The 18042-nt window shown below is 48.3% G+C and overlaps 1 protein-coding gene across 4 annotated transcripts in view; it reads left to right on the plus strand.

Moving 5' to 3' along the window:
- Positions 1-18042, plus strand: part of BIRC6 (baculoviral IAP repeat containing 6) — a 2208279-nt gene that overhangs the window by 575489 nt on the left and 1614748 nt on the right. For all 4 annotated transcript variants that reach the window (XM_078648748.1, XM_078648749.1, XM_078648751.1 and 1 more), the window contains exon 21: positions 4834-4981. In XM_078648748.1, coding sequence (XP_078504874.1) covers positions 4834-4981 — 148 coding nt within the window. The remainder of the gene's footprint in view (positions 1-4833; positions 4982-18042) is intronic.

The raw sequence follows: 18042 nt of genomic DNA on the forward strand, positions 1-18042 counted from the left end.
GAAGGTTATTTTTTTCATTGCTATCATGTGAACCGGGTGTGGTAGCAAGGTGCTAGTCTTTTCTGTTAAGCGTTCACACCCTTTCATGTGAGATTGTTCATTAACTTGCCAACTGTACTACCCACTCCATACCTAGAACTAGGGACAGCTTACTGTTTTGACTCTTGTGGGCTCTTGGGTTGTTACAAGGATACAATCTGTGAATTCCAGGTAGGCTACCAAGTTTTCTTGGACTTTGCTGACTCCAAGTGGGCAGGCAGTTCAAAAGCATAGCTTTATCAAGCATTTTGAGGCTGCCTCTTCTGCTCATTCCTGGGGAATACCGGTGGTAAACATTTACTTTGCGGTGGCCTAGTTTTTGCCACACCCCTTCACTAGTTACGGTTGTGTGGATTCCGAGGTCTGCGAAGATGGCTATTTTGCTAGATTGGTACCTCAGGACTTCGTGGTTTGACTATTTCCTCACACCTCACCACCTAGGAGGTACTGTTTTTGTTTTGATTAAAAAAATGAGCATGCATGCCAGCATTTCAGAAGACAAAAGTGGGAGATTTAAAAAAAAACAAAAAAAAAAAACATGACAATTTATTCTCCGATTGACTCTCTATAGAAGGAGAGGCAATTTCATGTGGGAGACAGCCAAAATAAAACCATTTTTTGTCTTAAGAAATTTGGAGTCTCCCACCTGAATTGGGTCGATTGGCATGTTTGGGTGAAGACTTCGCAGGTAGAAGTGTCCATTAGAAGAACAAGTTGCTAACCTTCAGTAATGAATTTCTGGTGGGCACTGTGTACCTGCAGATTCGACATTTCTTGAATCCTCCCATGCGCAAGAGTCGATCCAGAAATTGTAACAGATGCTGGGTGGCAACATGGCTCCTTCCGGGCTCCACCCCAGAAATACATCACGATACTGGATAAAAGGTGCCACCTAGGAACAATGATGTCAGTTCCCCTTCTGTTTTTCCCTACCGGCCTGTAGGCACACACAATGCCTACAGGATCTTCAGATGCTATGCTGCAGTTTTGATAAGGCCTTTATGGAGAAAGCCTCAGAGAAATATGAGAAAACCTAATCAAATCTGACAGCTACAAGATTAGTTTCTGAAAAGTACTGACCAACAGTATCAGACCAATGTAATTTCATTACCACCTTTACCTGAGAATACTGTCCAGGTTTCTTCCAGGCTGAAACTGGGTAGCATTCCTACTGTTCTTCTCATAGGAAGTAATAATTTAGATTTTCTGTCGCAGGAAGTCTCTTCTTCAGGTTATCGTGCTCCAAGATCTGTGAATGTCATGCGCCTGCTGCCACCCTATTTGTCTGATCACATGTGCAAATCGTTTTCCAGTCTTGCTCCAGATAACATTGATGCTCAAAAGCAGACCACACAGATTGGGCTTAACACAATGAACATTGTTTTGCACTTCATGGGCTTTCGGATGTCCGTGAATGTGCATGATGGTCTTTTTTTAGGAAGAAAACAAACTTTCTTTTTGAAAGGATCAAGCAAATCAAGCTACAGCCAAAGCATTAGGTTTGGCTTTGCCTTCCAGGCAGTTCAATTTCTAGCGTTGTTTGTGCTATAGCCCTCAGTTTAGCTGGCACCTGCTGCAGCAGCAGTATTGTCTGCACTAGCCGGTAGAGGATTCAGTCATGGGTCAACAAATTCCTCCTTTTCTTCCTCTGCAACAAAAGCTCTTGGTGCATTCTGCAGTGCATGATCAAGGTCAAGGTATGCTTGTCTGCCAATTTGGAAGTCTGAACATGTTTGCTATGAAAAGAAAAATTAATATGTGAATCACAGAATCCGGCGACAAGGTGATTCTCTAGCACCTTAAGGAGGCATAAGATGGACTAGTAAAGACAAGACATAAAATGTGTAGATTTTTGTATATAAATCTCCTAAGGGTATCTTGTGATGAGACTGCACAGGTGCAGGTTTCTTAAATACTGAGAAAGTATGCAGGCGACTTTCAAATGGCACAGAAGTGTAAACTCTTGTTGCAGAGCAAGCTAATCAGAAATTTCTTGCTACAAATGTCAAGCAGGGAAACAAGGCTTTACACGTCATAGAAAGCACATCTTGAAGTCATTATTAGCATGAGCAGAAAAATGGTTGCAACAGTTACACTTAGACTAAATTAATGGTTGTGAGCTTGTAGAGACCGAGTTAGTGTCTGAAGGGAATAACTCAGAACACTTAAACTGTCCAAAAAAATGTCCCAAACTGAGTCGGTCAGTGTCTGCCTTGCTTTCCGGTTTGTTGGGCTGAGGTCAGCACAACTTTCTCCTTTCATGGCGACACCAGTGATTCTAGAGTAGGCTTTGCCAAAACTGATATGTGGGACCGTGACCCTTCTTCAGGTCCAGTATAAATTTCCATGGGTCCTGCTGCAGAAATTGGCCCCAATATCCTCCCATATACAACTAGATACCCCAGTGAGAGGGGATGAAGGGATCTATGTCCTCCTGCTTAAGGATGAAGCCCTTGACTGATGAGTTGCTAAGCTGATGATTATGGGGCTGGTTTTTAAATGAGGGAGCATGCCCTCAAGGCTACACATTGGTTGAGATGGGGAGGCTGCTTTAACTACGCAGGACTTGAAGGGCAGGGAAATGCCATCACCGGCACCCAAGCACACTAAACCTGGCTCAGAGTGTGACTTTCAAGAGATTGCGCAAGGTAACTGCTCTGTTACTAATAAAATGCTGACTAGTCAATCAATGATTTAACTGGGTGTCCCACAAACATGCTGGCAAAATGGTTGGTGAGCATGTCTGTGGTCGGATACCTCAGCCAGTCGAGGCTCCTCTGCACTGCAGTATTGTAGTTTGTGTGGGGGATGAGGGGGGAGTTCTTACCTACAGTCTTTCAGTCACATTTTCACTGATAGTAGCTGCACTCCATTGGCTCCATGGTCCAGCGCGTACCCCAGATATTTTAACCCGCAGTTCCTCTACTGCTGCGTAAGCTTATTGTTCCAGCAGCTGTCTAAATCCAGCTAAGTTTCCCCATTAGGGAGTGAACAGTCCACTACTTGGTGAAATCTGCTCCACAGTGAAGGAAAGAGCAGAATATGTGTTGTCTTCTGTGAAGAGGCTCAGGCCTCTCAGTCTTGTAAGGTTTGGAGGATGGAAACATTTACACAAACCATGCTTTGATGCCTTGTGCGCTGGGGCTCACTAGCCCAGAAAAATATAATTGAATTATTTGTATAGAGTGCAAACATTTGCCTGGGGCATCTAGGCACTGCCCATGACCTATAACGAACAAGGAAGCTACAAGGATTCAAGAATAACTAGTCAAGTCCATAGTGAAAGAGCAAAGTCTTCAAAGCCTTCCTAAACCTAATCAAAGAGATGGCCATTTTCAACTCCAGATGTAGACTGTTCCAGTTTGGGGTCATGCAGTGTACCAGGCTCCTACCTCCTCAGGTCACCAGTCTGTGGGAGGGAACAGTCAGATCTTTTGCTGAACTGGAGCAAAGAGTCCTATTTGAAAGATATCACCTAAATCTGTCTCTCAAGTAAACCGGGCCCAAGCCCTGAAGACCCTTAAAAGCTGTGCAAAGGCCCTTAAAAAATTATGTTTTCTTACTGGCAACCAATGAAGACTGCTGACAGCTTATAAGGCTGAACCATATCTGGGGATCTTCATTAGAAGACTGGCCGCCGCATTCTGTACAATATGCATTTTTAAAAAATGTTTTCTTCAGCAGATTTTGATAAAACCCACTGTAGTTGTCTGTCCGGAATCTTAAGTGTGAAGTGTACTTTGCCTCCGCCTGGCATTGCCCCCCAGTGCTCCCAATCCAGTTTGTGAAAAACGTTTTAGCAACCAGTAGGGAGGCTGTCTACCACAGATTTTGTAGTGCCCCAATCTCCTATCCCTAGATCGATCACTTCAAACAAACCCATGCAATCTAGGGGACACTCAAAACGTTGATGATAGGTGAGGAAAAAAGTGTACGACCCTATACAAGATGCGTCTTCTTGCAGCTTAGCGATGGTTATAGGGCACACGCATTCTTCTTTTGACATGTTATTTGCCATTGGTAACTTAACCAAAGTCTTCAAGTTTTGAATTGTCTTCCTTCCAGTTTCCTCTTAAAAACACAACCAACTACAGTGCACAAATAATTTTGACCAACATAGAGCGATTAACACCTGACAGTCTCTAATACATCACACCCAGAGCTCTAATATGAAAGACTGCACTAACCAGACTTACTATTCCTGAATCATAAAAGCTGTCAATGTTTTGTGGTACTCCACTTGATACCCTGTGTGCACTTGTGACTTCTTGCAGCTCTGCAGCAGTATTCCTGCCCCACCTGTTAAGGGATTTCTCCTCTGGTTTTAAGCTGTGTTGGAGAAGGCTTTAGGTATCCTTTCTGTCAAAAGAACTGTGCACACGTTAGTGAGGAGCGTTATGACTACTGCACCTCACACTTATATCTTACTTGTGGAATTGGTCCTGCATCAGTGAACTCAAATAGCATACATATTCTGGGGCAGTCATTCTGGGTGCCACTGTCCCCCCACAACCCAAAGGGAGCACCATGCATCAGTTTGTTATGCAAAAGCTGAATTCCAACATTTTGAGCAAAAACAGCTTGTTCTTGTTGCTCTTTTAACTTTTCAGTTTACCTATTTTTTCTGCCTTGCTAATCATTTATATGGGTTTATTAAGTTGGAATAAAGGCAAAGATTCATGCCTTCTTATCTGTTGTCATTTCTAGTCCACTGTGATTGAGGGGAGGTGGTAAGTGACTCAGTCTGTGCCATGTTTATTGAATATATTTATCTATTTTAAATATTTTTTGCAGGATCAGTGTACTGGTATTTTGTGTTATTGAACTATGTAAAGGATGAAGATTTAGCTGCATGCAGTACAGCCTGTGCAATGCTACTCACTGCAGTGTCCAGAAAACTGCAGGACAGGTTAACTCCCATGGAAGCTCTACTTCAGACGAGGTACTTACATTGTATGTTTGCCTGTATCATTCTAGAAACACCTTTATATTTTTTGGTATGATGTGTTGCCTGTTCTGAAAAATAAGTTTAATAAATGTCTTGAGATTAAAGCCCTGGGCACTAATTTTGCCTTTTTAGCAGATATTGACCAAAGTAGATCATTGCTAAAGTGTTGTCCCTTACTGTAGAGCAAATTACCATTTGGGTGTTAACCTGTATCTGCAGTGTGGTCAAATGTGGACAAGATGATTTATGGTATTATAGGTACAACTGCTCTAAAGTAGTTGAATGTGGAGGATAGATAGCGATCATGTAATGAGGAATAAGTAGGAATTTAATTATGATCTTGTATGTTCTGTCACAGCATTTTATAGACGTACAGATTTCCAACTATGTAAAATCTCCTGATTTCGAATGGATATTTCTAACCGCAGGTTCCTCACCTTGTAATATTCCACAGGCTCATCCGCCATCAACTGGATCAAGAAACTTCATTAGTACTCCTGTGCGCCAGTAGGTGGCATTGTGCGGCACCCTGCCAACAGCATTGTGCTCAGGTAGTGATGTACGGAGCCACATATAAGCATGACCCATTCGAGTTGACATAAGTTCCTTTCTTTCTGGGCCACCACACGCAAATCTGGAGCTACCTTATTGTCTCTGATTTTCTTACTCATAATTGCAAATATACAAGTATGTAAGGGAAATGTCACTCCTGAAGGCTACAGAGTTCAAGCTTTGTAGGCACTATCACAAACAAATGTCAGTAATACATCCCTACTATCTATGCCTTTGGTGCTTGAAGTTGAAACATAGCTCCAAAAGCCTGTATTGATTGTTCCCAGATGAAGCCGAATGCCTTAAGGGGCTATAAGGCGAAGCTTGACATTGCCAAACATTGAAAGGCCCACACCATGAATGGGGTGAGGTCAAAAAGGAGATCCTGTTCCCATGGGAGATTATTCTCCCAGTCGAAGTAATTGAGTAAGTCAGAAAAAAGCTCAAGAAATGCATTTCCATCCCGCCACTTTCTAATTTCAGAGATGTCTCAAGGGTGCCCGCTTTCCTCTCAGTATCGCTCTCAAACTCTATAACCTTCTGAACCTATTCCGTTTCGTGTTCCAGGGCAACCTGAATTTCCGGACCCATTGGCAATCTTGCAGCAGATAGATGACTTCTTTGAAGCCATGCTGCATCTCTTTGGAAGCTCAAGGAATCATGTGGACCTCCAATTGGAATCCCGCTGGTGGGCTCCCCCATGTGCTATCTGAAACCTGCTGAGCCCACTGTGGGTTACGCACTGGCTTCCTTTGATCCTGATGCCAAGATCTACATTGGCCCCTCGAGCACTGATGGCGATTCCAGAGGTAGAGGCACAATCGATGATTGTATCTATCACTCCGAGCCGAACTTACTTTGACTGAGGGGGTGCCCTAATCTTATTCCTGAAGTCCATCAGCGAGTGTGCTGTTCCGATGTGTAGGATCTGGCAGCAAGGCGGGAGAAGGAGCGTCCTCCAGTGCAACAGCAGTGGATTTGTAGTGTCTGTGCATGGGTGAGGTTGGCAGAGCGGAGTTTTTTGCGGCGGCCTCATCTGCGGCTGCCCCATTAGCGGTGGCCCCATCTATGGCAGACACAAAGGGCAGCAACAAAAAAGATTCATCGGGGGAGCGTCCTCATCAGAAAACATAGATTGCCCTATAGATATATCTTCAATAGGTTTCTCACAACTGGCATGATCAGTGGTCCTTAGACACCAAGCTTGGTTCAAGGCCACAACATTTAGATCCTGAGGTGCAAATATATCTCATATGTTACAGTATCTTGTTAACACACTCTCTTTGGCAAGCACATCGAAGCCTTGCAAGCAGTCATGGCTGACTCTGACACTGTAGATGTTGTGACAAATTACAATTAAGAAAGAAGCACCCTTTGGAGGGACCTGCAAAAGAAACACTTCTCTGTATCAAGGAGGATAACCAGCAGTATCAGACTTTGCAATCCTCTCAGTAGCCCCTAGGCTAGTTTACCTACAGTGACAACGTTCTGGTGCTGCTTACACCATCCCGTTGGAGAAACAATTCCAAAATGTCACCTATGTTGAAAAATAGCATCGGACAAGCCCGGGATCTCACATGGTCAGATGTTAGAGTTCATCCAAATTCTGCCCATCACTCCATCAAAACAAGAGCACCCACCTCATCTCCATCAGCTTAAGAAGAGAGTGCTAGCTACGCTAACCAAAGGTTCTATAGATAAAGCCCCTCTTTCTCTGCAAAGAACAGGCTTCTATTCTCAGTTTTTCATGGTTTAAATATACTACGATGATGAACCGTGAGGAAGGACACACAATTATGAGTGCTTCGTTCCAGATAAAACCAGCACCTTAATTCCATTTGCAATTAATCAGAATTAATCAGAATTTATCTATTTAGACATGAGACTTAAGTTTCTGCATTTGGGGAGGACACAATAATGTATTTAGAAACACATTTGCATAGCATGATAGACGTTGTACTCTGATTATGGATGTTACTGGGATCAGGATCTCATAAAATCGGAAATTTTTATGAAAAAAACTGCATGATGCAATGGGAATCTTGAGAGTACTAGCTGGGAATAGAGGCCCTGATTCTGAATTGCAAATAACAACTAAGAAATTAAGGTACTGCTGTTATCTTGAACGAAGTACTCCTAATGTTGTGTCTTTCCTCGATTTTTATCATCCTGGTATATTTAAAACATGAACAGCTATTCTCCTTTGTTGAGTATGATTACTACTCTGGGGTGGGTCGAAATGTGTAATGCTGCTCAGTTAGAGCTGCTTGCTATGAATAAAACCTCTATCTGATAGAGACTACTAGCTGCAGATTCCTTAAAGTAGAATTATCCCCAGGCGTCAGACTGGATCCGGAAAACTTTTTGCCACAGCATCCCTGCGCGCCGGGGGGATGGCACCATGCGTCTCTGCCCAGGCGTTGTCCGCGTACGTGACGTCAGCGAGGTCACATAAGTCCCACCCCGGCGCGCCTACGTCAGTTTTTTCCTTTTCCGTGTGCAACGCTGATCCAGATCGTGCTCTGGGCCTGTTCAGGCTTTTCGCTATTGCGTGTGTATGGGAACAGTTTGTGAATGCCTTCGGGCTTTAAGACGTGCTCGTCTTGTGGACGCCTGATGTCGGCCAAGGATCCTCACACCATCTGCATGTGGCGTTTGGGGGAACACCACGACTCCACTGATTGCGAGGCGTGCCAGCAGATGAAACCGAAGTCCCTGCGGGAGTGCTGGATTAAACTTCTCTCAGCCCGCATGTCCTGGTCGGCGGCGTCACCTCGCCCGGCCCCTGCGGAAGGTTCTCGAAACTGCTGCCTCCGTCTTCGACATCGTCCTTCTCCCAGGCCGCAAGAGCGTCGCTCACCAACTAGTAAGTGTCGCATTTGTCCCCGAGGGCCGGATCCCGGTCTGTTGGGGGCGATGGCTCTCCGCGGGTGGTGCGGCCCCGCGTGTCGTCCCCCCTATCCGCCGTTTCCCGAAGTGGGGGCTACTAGAGCCCAGATGGAGACATATGCGGCGGCTTTGCAGGCCTTGCTGGCTTCTCCTCCTCCTTCCCCTCCTGGGACGTCAGCGGATCCCTTGCAGTGTGCAGGGTCCTCCGCGGCGTCGCTGGCAGCTCCGGCCCCAGCGCTGACTGGTTCGGATCCAGGTTCTGAGGATGTGGTGCGGCCCTTCGGGGGTCCCTCCTTCAGACCACGGCGCCTCTGCTTCACCGCATACTTCTGCTGGAGTCCCTGTGGTGTCGTGGGAGATCGCTGGAACTCAGGTCGCATCCCCAAGTCCTACTCGGTCCTCGGGACAGGCGGAGGCCTCGTCCGAGGTGACGCTGCTTCGGCGCCAGCGGCTGCTGGCCCTGGCGGTGCTACAGGGGCTGGCGGAGGGCCTTTCTCGTCCAGTCACAGGTCAAGGTTGGCGGGGGACCGCTCTCGTCCAGTCACAGGTCGAGGTTGGCGGGGGACCCCTCGTTCTTCCCCGGGTCCCTCTCGCCTCTCCACGCATGCGGCTGCCTCGTCGGAGGTCAGATCAACACTTTTAAGGTGCTGTTCTCTCGCCGACCCAGCCACGGTCTCCTGCGCTGAGTGCTGTGGCGGAAGTCGTTCCGGCGCCGGGCCGTTGACTCATCCTCTGGCGCCTCTTCTCCAGAGGTTCGACGCTTGCTGGTGTCATCCTCGCCGAAGGCCGGCTGACGCGTCGTTGCTTTTTCCCCGACGTAGTCTAAGGGCGGCTCCTCGTTGTCGCCGCGGTCTACACCAGAGGAGCCGCAGGTCCCCTACTCCTCGGTCCCTCTTCCTACTTTCCGGACCTGGCCCTCCATTCCTTTGGTTGGCTTGGGGGATGGCCGCCTTAGATTGCAGCTTTCGCCTACCGAGGAGCTGCTTTCCCCTTCGCGGGCCCTACGGAGGCAGGTGTGGCCTTCGCTCGCGCTGTTTCCACGGCTGTGGGAATTTTGCACATGGGTGATCCAGCTGCCCATTTCCCCGCGGATCATCTTCTGGAGGTTCTCCATCAGGGCTGTGGTGGTAGGGAGCTGCTGCTTCCCTTTGAAGGTTCGCTCCATTCTTCTCTTTTGGGGACTTAGGGCCGTCCCGCTACGGGAGACTTAGTGCCCCAACATCTTCTGCACTACCACCATCCGGCGCTGCGTGATCCGGCATGTCTTTCCCTCCACCCCTCTACCAGAGGCTCACTTTTGCAGAATGCCTTTCCCTCTCTGCCGCCGCTGTTGTCTCTCCCGTCACTGGAGGCCCACTGACTGGACTCCTAGGGGCGCAATATATGCGCCTCAACCAGTGCGGCTCTGCGGGCCCTTAACACGCTGTGTGTTTTGGCTAGGGCCACTTCTTGCTTGTGGGACTCGGAGGAATCCCTTATGTCTGCTGCTACTCAGGAGGGTGCTTGTGTTGATTTGGGGCACCATGTGTTGGATGACCGGGAGCTGGCTGCTTTTATTCTTCGCTCCGCTCTGGACATCTCGGAGGTGCTGGGTCGTGCAATGGCTTCTTCGGTTGCACTTCGTCGCCATGCCTGGCTTCGGGACATTGTGTTCTTGGAGAACGTTGGGGAACGGCTGGTGGACGTGCCTTTTGATGGCGGTTTTTTATTTCATGCCCCTGTGGACTCGGCCATTCAGAGATTCTTTGCGGGTCTTCGGACACCTCCTTCTCCTTCTCCTTCTCCTCCTCCTCCCCCTCAGTGACTTGTGAGTTGATCTGGTTTTTGGGAGATGTTCTTCCGTTGGGGCGGGTCGCCCCAAATGTGTGGTCTGTGTGTTTTATGTGCATTTGAGTTCTCCTTGTTGGGACTGTGGATCTGGTGGCTGCTGGCCGGCCCTTCTTGACTGTGTGTTTTTGCTTTGGGTTTCTACACCATGTTGGCCCCGAGACTAGGCCTTGTGTGTTTTTTAGGTCTCGGACTAGCGTTGCACTGCGCAGCAGTGCTTGCGCAGCCGAGAATCAATGTCTCTTAGTAGGGGGCTTGAACCCGCCCCTCTTCTCCATTGACTGGCTTCCTAAATGGGGGCCAGCCATTGGAGGAGAGGGGCGTCACTCGGTTCAATCCCCGTCTTTTCCAGATTCGGGGGCGTGTTTTTTCTCTTCTTTCTTGTTTTCGTTCTCTCCTCTTCCCATAGGCTGGAATTTTACCTTCCAGCCAATGGTAAGAGGAGAGAACGAAAACCACGCCCCCGAATCCCAAAATGACGATGCTTTCTCCGAGGCATTTCTGCCTCGCATCGGAGAAAGATGGTGGTGCTGCTTGTTTACTTTGAATTGTGGCCTTGCATTTATAATAGGAAATGAATTCCCATTAACTGCAAGTACGAGTACGGCAACGAAAAAGAGGAGGGGATAAGCTACTCACTCCTGGCATGGAATGACTTGAAAGCGTGGACGCGTCTGTGGCAAACGCAATAAACATGACGCCAGGAAAAGTGAATGAAACTGAAAATCGCCGCGGGGTCGACCTCTGTTATGCGCTCAAATGCTCTTAATGCTGTCCAGCTGCAAGAAGTCGAAGAACAAGGAATGCAGGGGAAGAGTTATCAGGGCGACAACACCGAAGGAGGAGAGGCCACGCGAGGGGCCGGGCCTAGGAGAGACAGAAGCAGGACTGCCACCACCGCCCCGCTCCCTTACACTACTGGCCACGGTTGATGCGAGGTGGAGACACTGCGCTGCTGTTCCCCATGCACTGTGGGGAGGGGGCAGGAATACCCTATGGCAACCCTCCGTAGCACGCCCTCCCTTCACACGAGGGAGGGTCTTCCAGTCACTGGGTATGACTTGCTGTCCTGGGCGGCAGGCTCCCGTGGCGGGGCAGAGCTCACGGGGGTACCTCGGGACAGTGGCTGCACAGAGGAGTAAGCTGTCCGTGACCTCTGCGCCTGCGCAGGGAATTTCTGCCTGCACTCCTGCCGTGTGTTTGTCAAAGGCCCGTAACCTGTGACCTTCCTCGCTGCTTCCAGATCATTTCTTAGAAAATGGCATAATACAACCCACCCTGCCCCCCCCCCTCGTTGCTTGTGCTCGCTGTCCTGCCCCCCCTTGCTGTCCTGCCCCCTTGTTGCTCATGCTTGCTGTCCTGCCCCCCTCGTTTCTCGTGCTTGCTGTCCTGCCCCCTCGTTGCTCGTGCTTGCTGTCCTGCCCCCTCGTTGCTCGTGCTTGCTGTCCTGCCCCCTCGTTGCTCGTGCTTGCTGTCCTGCCCCCTCGTTGCTTGTGCTTGCTGTCCTGCCCCCCCCTCATTGCTTGTGCTTGCTGTCCTGCCCACCCTCGTTGCTTGTGCTTGCTGTCCTGCCCCCCCTCGTTGCTGGTGCTTGCTGTCCTGCCCCCCCCTCGTTGCTCGTGCTTGCTGTGTCCCCTCCCCCTCGTTGCTTGTGCTTGCTGTGTCCCCCCCCCCCCCGTTGCTTGTGCTTGCTGTCCTGTCCTCTCGTTGCTTGTGCTTGCTCTCCTGCCCTGCTATTGGCATTGTAAATGACAATGCCATTTATTTATGTTTAAAAAAAAAACATAAATAAAAATGTCATGAGCAATGCCAATAGCTCTACCTTTAAAAATGCCGAGACCATTGCATTGTAAATGCTTGTCTCTTTGGCTGCTTGACAAGCCTTCTGCGGGTTTTTCCTCGAGTATTTCTGTTGTCCTCTGCTGCAGAAGTTTTTTCCTAAGAGGTTCCCATGTCTTGGGATGTAACATGCCCTATGTGGGGCAGTGGTAGCTGTTACATAGCTCTGTCATGTGTTGGGGAGCTGTGGTTGCCTTTGGGCCTCTGCTCTCCGTGGCATTACTTTATGCTGCGGATGCAATCCTCTTGTTGGAATGGCTTGAATTGCGCCCCGGGGTGTGCTTCTCCGGGGTCACTGTGCTGTCCGCCTGGTCTGGCCTGCTGTCTGGGGCCTGGAGTCTTGGCTCTGTGTGGTTCCACTTCTTTTTGGGCTGTGTGTGCGGACTCATCCCTGGAGCGTGTCCGTACCTTTCTGCACCCTCTTGCTCTCCGTCTTCGACTGATGTCTGGTTTGCCCTGAGTGCACCCTTCCGCCGTGCTCTCAGCGTCTGGCTGTGCTTGCCGGTGCCGACCTACTGTCTTTCTGCACCATTGTGCCTTTTTGGCGCTTTAGTGGGACAGTCATCCTTGACTTGTCCGCTTCTTCCAGTGGGCCCCGCATTCAGTTCCGTCTCTCCATCCCTGGGGATGAGATGGCTCTTGTGTTCTTGTCCCCCTTTCGGGTGCAGTCTGTCCCTGTGGAGCTTTGGATGGTTTTTCCTGGGTGACCTCGGGTTTCCCTGTCTGCTTCCGCCTGCTTATTGCTGACGGCGCCATTCTGTCTGGTCCATTGCCTTCTGGCTGTGATAGGCTCGGCTGCTCTCTTCACTGGGTATGTTCCCGGTGGGGGGGCTTGCCTTTGTTATTCCTTGGAGTCTCTAGGTTATTCTTCACCCTCGGTGCTCCTCTTATTGTCTTGACCTTGGGTGGAGGTTATGTTGCCTCGTATGGGTGTGGGGTTCTTTGGCCTCCTTTCGCCTTGCCCTCTTTTCCTCTGCAGAGTGAGGACTTGCTACCTCTTTCTTGTCTTCTTGCGCCCCCACTGGGGTCGGTGGTCCTCTAAGTGTAGGGGTTCCCCTTGCCTGGGGGGACGGGGCTCTTCGCCCTGTCCGCTTGAACCGTCCCCTGTGGGACTCTCTGTAATGTCCAGTTGGGTGGGGTCCTCTTGCAGACCCTCCTCCCCTCTGGGTATGGCTAGGTTATCTATTATATGTTAAGGAACCTGCAGCTAGTAGTCTCTATCAGATATTCGAGTTACTTACCTTTGGTAACGATGTATCTGGTAGAGACAATTCTAGCCGCAGATTCCTTCACGGCCCGCCTTTTCTCCCCATTCTGTGAGGACGGTTGGCTTGGTCTTCTGCACTCGCCTCCCTGTGGGCAGCTGTGTCTTCTATGAGTACATTCTTCCCTTCTTTCTGACGGGATGTTCGTCCTGTTCATTTGTTCCCTTTCCTTTCGGCATATTGGAAGATAGGTTTATAGGTACTTCGGTGCCCTTATGCTTTGGTAGCTCCAAGTTGGGGCCTACTTTCCACCCCGCCTCCCCCTCCCCTCCCTCCCCTTTATTACTAGGGTTCTGGGCCCTCTGCTATCCTCTAGGTTGGGGTCTTTTGGCTGTGCCTCTACCCTTTGTTCCTTATGAGGGTTGTCACACTCTGTGATGAGGCTGTCTTGGAGTTTTGCCATTACTGGTTTGTCCCAGACTGGTTCCCCTTCATTGTTTGTGGTTGGGGTTATAGTCCTGCTACATGTTATAATGACATTTTTTACATACGTTCTTTGTCTCCAAGGGGGGCTATCTCTGTACTGGTATGGTTGTTTCTCGGGCTGGGCACTGTTCTTTATTCTCTTCCCTGCCTTTGGGTACTGCAGTGCCTGGCACTGCTCTTTATCGTGTTGTTCCTAAACATTCCTTTTTACACTTTTTCTGCTGTTTCGCACACTGTTCCTATAATCTCACAGTTTTGCCGGCTGACTCCGAGTTGTGGCGCAGAAAAGTTCTCAGAAGAAAACTGATGTAGGCGCGCCGGCGTGGGACTTATGTGACCTCGCTGACGTCACGTACGCGGACAACGCCTTCCGTTTTTAGAAAGACGTAAATCAAACAAGTAGTAATGTGATTACAGGACACAATTGCAAATGGACTATGGTGATAGTGGGATATTAAAGGTCCCTAGAAAATTGTATCAGCAATATGGCCTAGGTTACATTGTAAAATGAACTCCTTTGTGGTACCTCCTAAGGCTAGCGCTATATGAGCTGGTAACAGCGCCAAGCTACTGTTTACAGTTGGGCAATGATATACCGTATTGATGCTTGTAATATGATGTCTGTACATTGATCCTCACATGCATACTACCAATAAAAAAACTTTAAAAAAAAAAAAGGACATAGGTGGGCTACTAAACTGACTTTTTCCTTGCCATAATAGCCTATGATAGTGATACATACTGCTTTATTATAGCACTGTGGGACTAGCACTTCGGGGAATGATTCAAGCATGTGAATCTATGAAAGATGCCAATACTGGAGAATTGCAGTTACAGGCAAGTTTTTTTCTTAACCAGGACCCTTTAGTTCTTCATATGTATCTTTCATAAGTTTTACATATGCAGGAACCTACTTTTGCTAAGACGAAGAGAGAAGCAGATTGCAAAGCTTTCAAAATGTTTTACACATTGCATTTTTAGGGCTCGCACTGCGACGCAATCGCGAAGCGATTGTCGGTGTGGAGCCCTATTGTAATCAGTTTTGCGTTCAAGGAGTTCAAGGGGAGACAAGAGACTGTCACGCGCAGCCTGCCGGAATTGGATCCGGTCGCGCGCATGAACACATGCTCCCATTCCGGCAGACTGATCCCCGTCACAATGGAGCGCGCACATAGACACTCACGCGGGCACACACAGACACACGATTGTCGGTGTGGAGCCCTATTGTAATCAGTTTTGCGTTCAAGGGGAGACAAGAGACTGTCACGCGCAGCCTGCCGGAATTGGATCCGGTCGCGCGCATGAACACATGCTCCCATTCCGGCAGACTGATCCCCGTCACAATGGAGCGCGCACATAGACACTCACCCGGGCACACACAGACACACGAGCACACACTCGCTGCCGCGCCCCCCCGCGCACACGCACACGCACACACGCACGCGCACACACACACACACACACTGCCGATCTTACCTTGCGCATCCCACCAGAAGACCGTAAAATCTGATTGTCTCCGCTTTCCTTGCTACTCTAACCAAATTCAAGAAGTGAAGGCAAGGGGCGGTGAAAGGAAAAGCGAGTTTACAGTGATTGACAGGCTACGTAGAGATACTGGGCGGTCCTTCGTGACTGTAGTTCGCTATCAATCCTGTGATTGGCCAGAAAGGATGACAGCCATGAAGAAGAAGGTTCGCCTATCCCGGAAGGGTCCACCTCCAGCTGCTGCCCCGGAAGAGACGGCCATGCAGCCCCAGAAGTGTTCCCCTACAGGTTGCTCCCGTTGGTTGGTGCTGTGTGAGTAGTACTTTTTATAATTTTGACAACATTTCAGCCAGAGGGAATAGTCCCCCCCCCCCCCCCCCCACAAACCTGCAAATTATGCAGCGGATGAAATGTGTCAAGTGCTGCAAATTTGCTAAGGCCGAAGCTTCCTCACTAACGCAGGAATTGAACTGAGTGCTTTTGACAGGATAAAATTAAGATTTTCATTAAATCCGGTGAAGGCTCTCTTACTCGTGTATAGTAAACTAAAAACACACGGAAACCTCGTTGACCCCGTTCCTCTCGCCGCGCATTACGTGCTTTATCTCAGAGTCCAGGAATCCGACGGGAACGTGATATGGAAACTTATCTGGGCACAGAAAGCAGCCTGCAGGAATGGCTATTGACGGGGGAAAGCGTGAGCGGGAGAGAGCAGCGAGGAAACCTGTCTTACACTCCTCAACAGTCGCCAGGCACGAAGATACACGGCCGTGGGAACAACGTCACCCATTATTTAAATATTATTATTAAAGAATACAGACCTTCAAAACTAAGTAGTGGGGGGGGCGGAGAGAAAGGATACATAGCTGCGGTCTCCAAATGCACTGTAATTTGCCACGTACATTAACGTCATCTGCCTATTAGCACTTCTTGTTCATTAACTGCGTTGTGCGTATTTTAAACAAAGACAAAGCAACAGGATGTTGCTGGGCTGTGGCCGAGACGCTGAAAAATGACACCTAAAGGAAGTGACGCAGCAGCTCCATGGCTCCGGTGAAAGGCCGTGGTGTGGTGCTGGTGTATATAGTATTTCCGTTTTTAGAACAAACTGTAGCTCTGTCCATCATTTCGACCTCTGCGGCACGACCGAAAGGTATAGCTGCTACAGTTTCAGATTGCAATGTGTGACACTTTCATAATTTCAGTGTAATTATGAGTGACATTTCAACAACTAGGAGTGACACAGGTCACTCATAGTCGGGCAAGTGGGACAAAAAGAGAGTGGCTGCTACCCTCCCAACCCCAGCCACAGCAGCACCAGTGATAACACCAGCTAACTTTGGGACTATTAACAAGGACACAGTTGTTGAGGTCTCATTTAATAACAATAAACAATACTGTTTTGGACCACAAGGTCTCGAGTAAATACCCTGCTACCAACAAGGAAGATATTGTCTAGTAATTCAGGCCAAATGCAGAGCCACCTGGATCAATTTTCAGTTTCAACATTGGCACCCCCACTTGAAGCATGGTAAAGTCAAAGGCATAAGAAAAAGCCTTCGCTTAGTAATAGAGAAGAGCCATCTTCGACAAGCAAGATTACAGACTTTTCTTAAAAAATATAATTCCAATGTGATTAATTTCACAACTGAAAATCTGGGCTCAGATAAGCCCTGGTTGACTCTGGCCTCTCTAAATCACCTGGCCCATTCCACTCAACATTCATCGTTTGAAAACATCGCAGACAGATCATTTATTAATGTTGCCTGCCTTAGTCATTCTGGGACCCAGTTCCCACTATAGGCCACAGGTGCTTGTTAACCAGACACCCTAAAAGGAGAGCTCGACCAGCTCCCCAGCCAAAGTCATTTGACGGCCGGACAAGAGGCTACAGCTGAAAAGGGAATGCATGGGAAAATGTGCTTTCAAAATGTAGACGTTATAGCACATGCAGAGTTTCTCAGCACAGCCCTATAATCAAGTAATTCTTGACAACATATTGTATCCATTAGTTAAAAGGACTTTGAACGCCAGAGGCTAGCAGGGGAAAGAGGGGCATTACTAGAGGCTGTACCACATGCTCTCGGTTTTTAGTCCTAGTCCACCGGCTGCGGATGCTATTTACTAAAAACATTAAGAAATGCACTTCTCTGGTAAGGCTTGAAAAACGTCTGCTACGTACATTAAGCAAAGGGCATGTTTGCTTATAAAGTTTTTAGTGCAGGCTTTTGTAACAGTAAAGGAAATGTCTAGGCTGCCTCGGCTATCTTTACCAGAAACTCAAATTCAAGGGGCCTGGTAGGGCTGTGAAAGGGTGGTTTGGTTAGTAGGTTCTGCCCTTCACTGAATGCTGGCGGTAACAGTAACAACAAGAGTGTCCTTTGGTAGACCAATGTAGAACAAACTCTTGCATACACCACTCGCAAAGTTAAATTGTTAGCTACGTATTTCAATATAGAAACGCCAACTTGTAATGTGCTTGTCCCTTGACACACACACACACACACGCAACCACACACACAACTACAACCACATACACAACCACACATACAAGCACACAAACTACCACACACAACTACACACACAACAACACACATTTTATCATAAAAACACATACTTACAATATATGCTTATAACTGCAAAACTAGCAGTCTATCCCCCACTCCATCGCTATCATCTTGCAAATCATCTTTATACACCAATACAGACTTTGCTAAACATTTAATGCGACACATTGTCATATACAATGCCAATAACTCAAACTTTAATGCT

This window comes from Lissotriton helveticus, chromosome 6 (genome assembly GCF_964261635.1).
Source record: "Lissotriton helveticus chromosome 6, aLisHel1.1, whole genome shotgun sequence".
Classification (NCBI taxonomy): domain Eukaryota; kingdom Metazoa; phylum Chordata; class Amphibia; order Caudata; family Salamandridae; genus Lissotriton; species Lissotriton helveticus.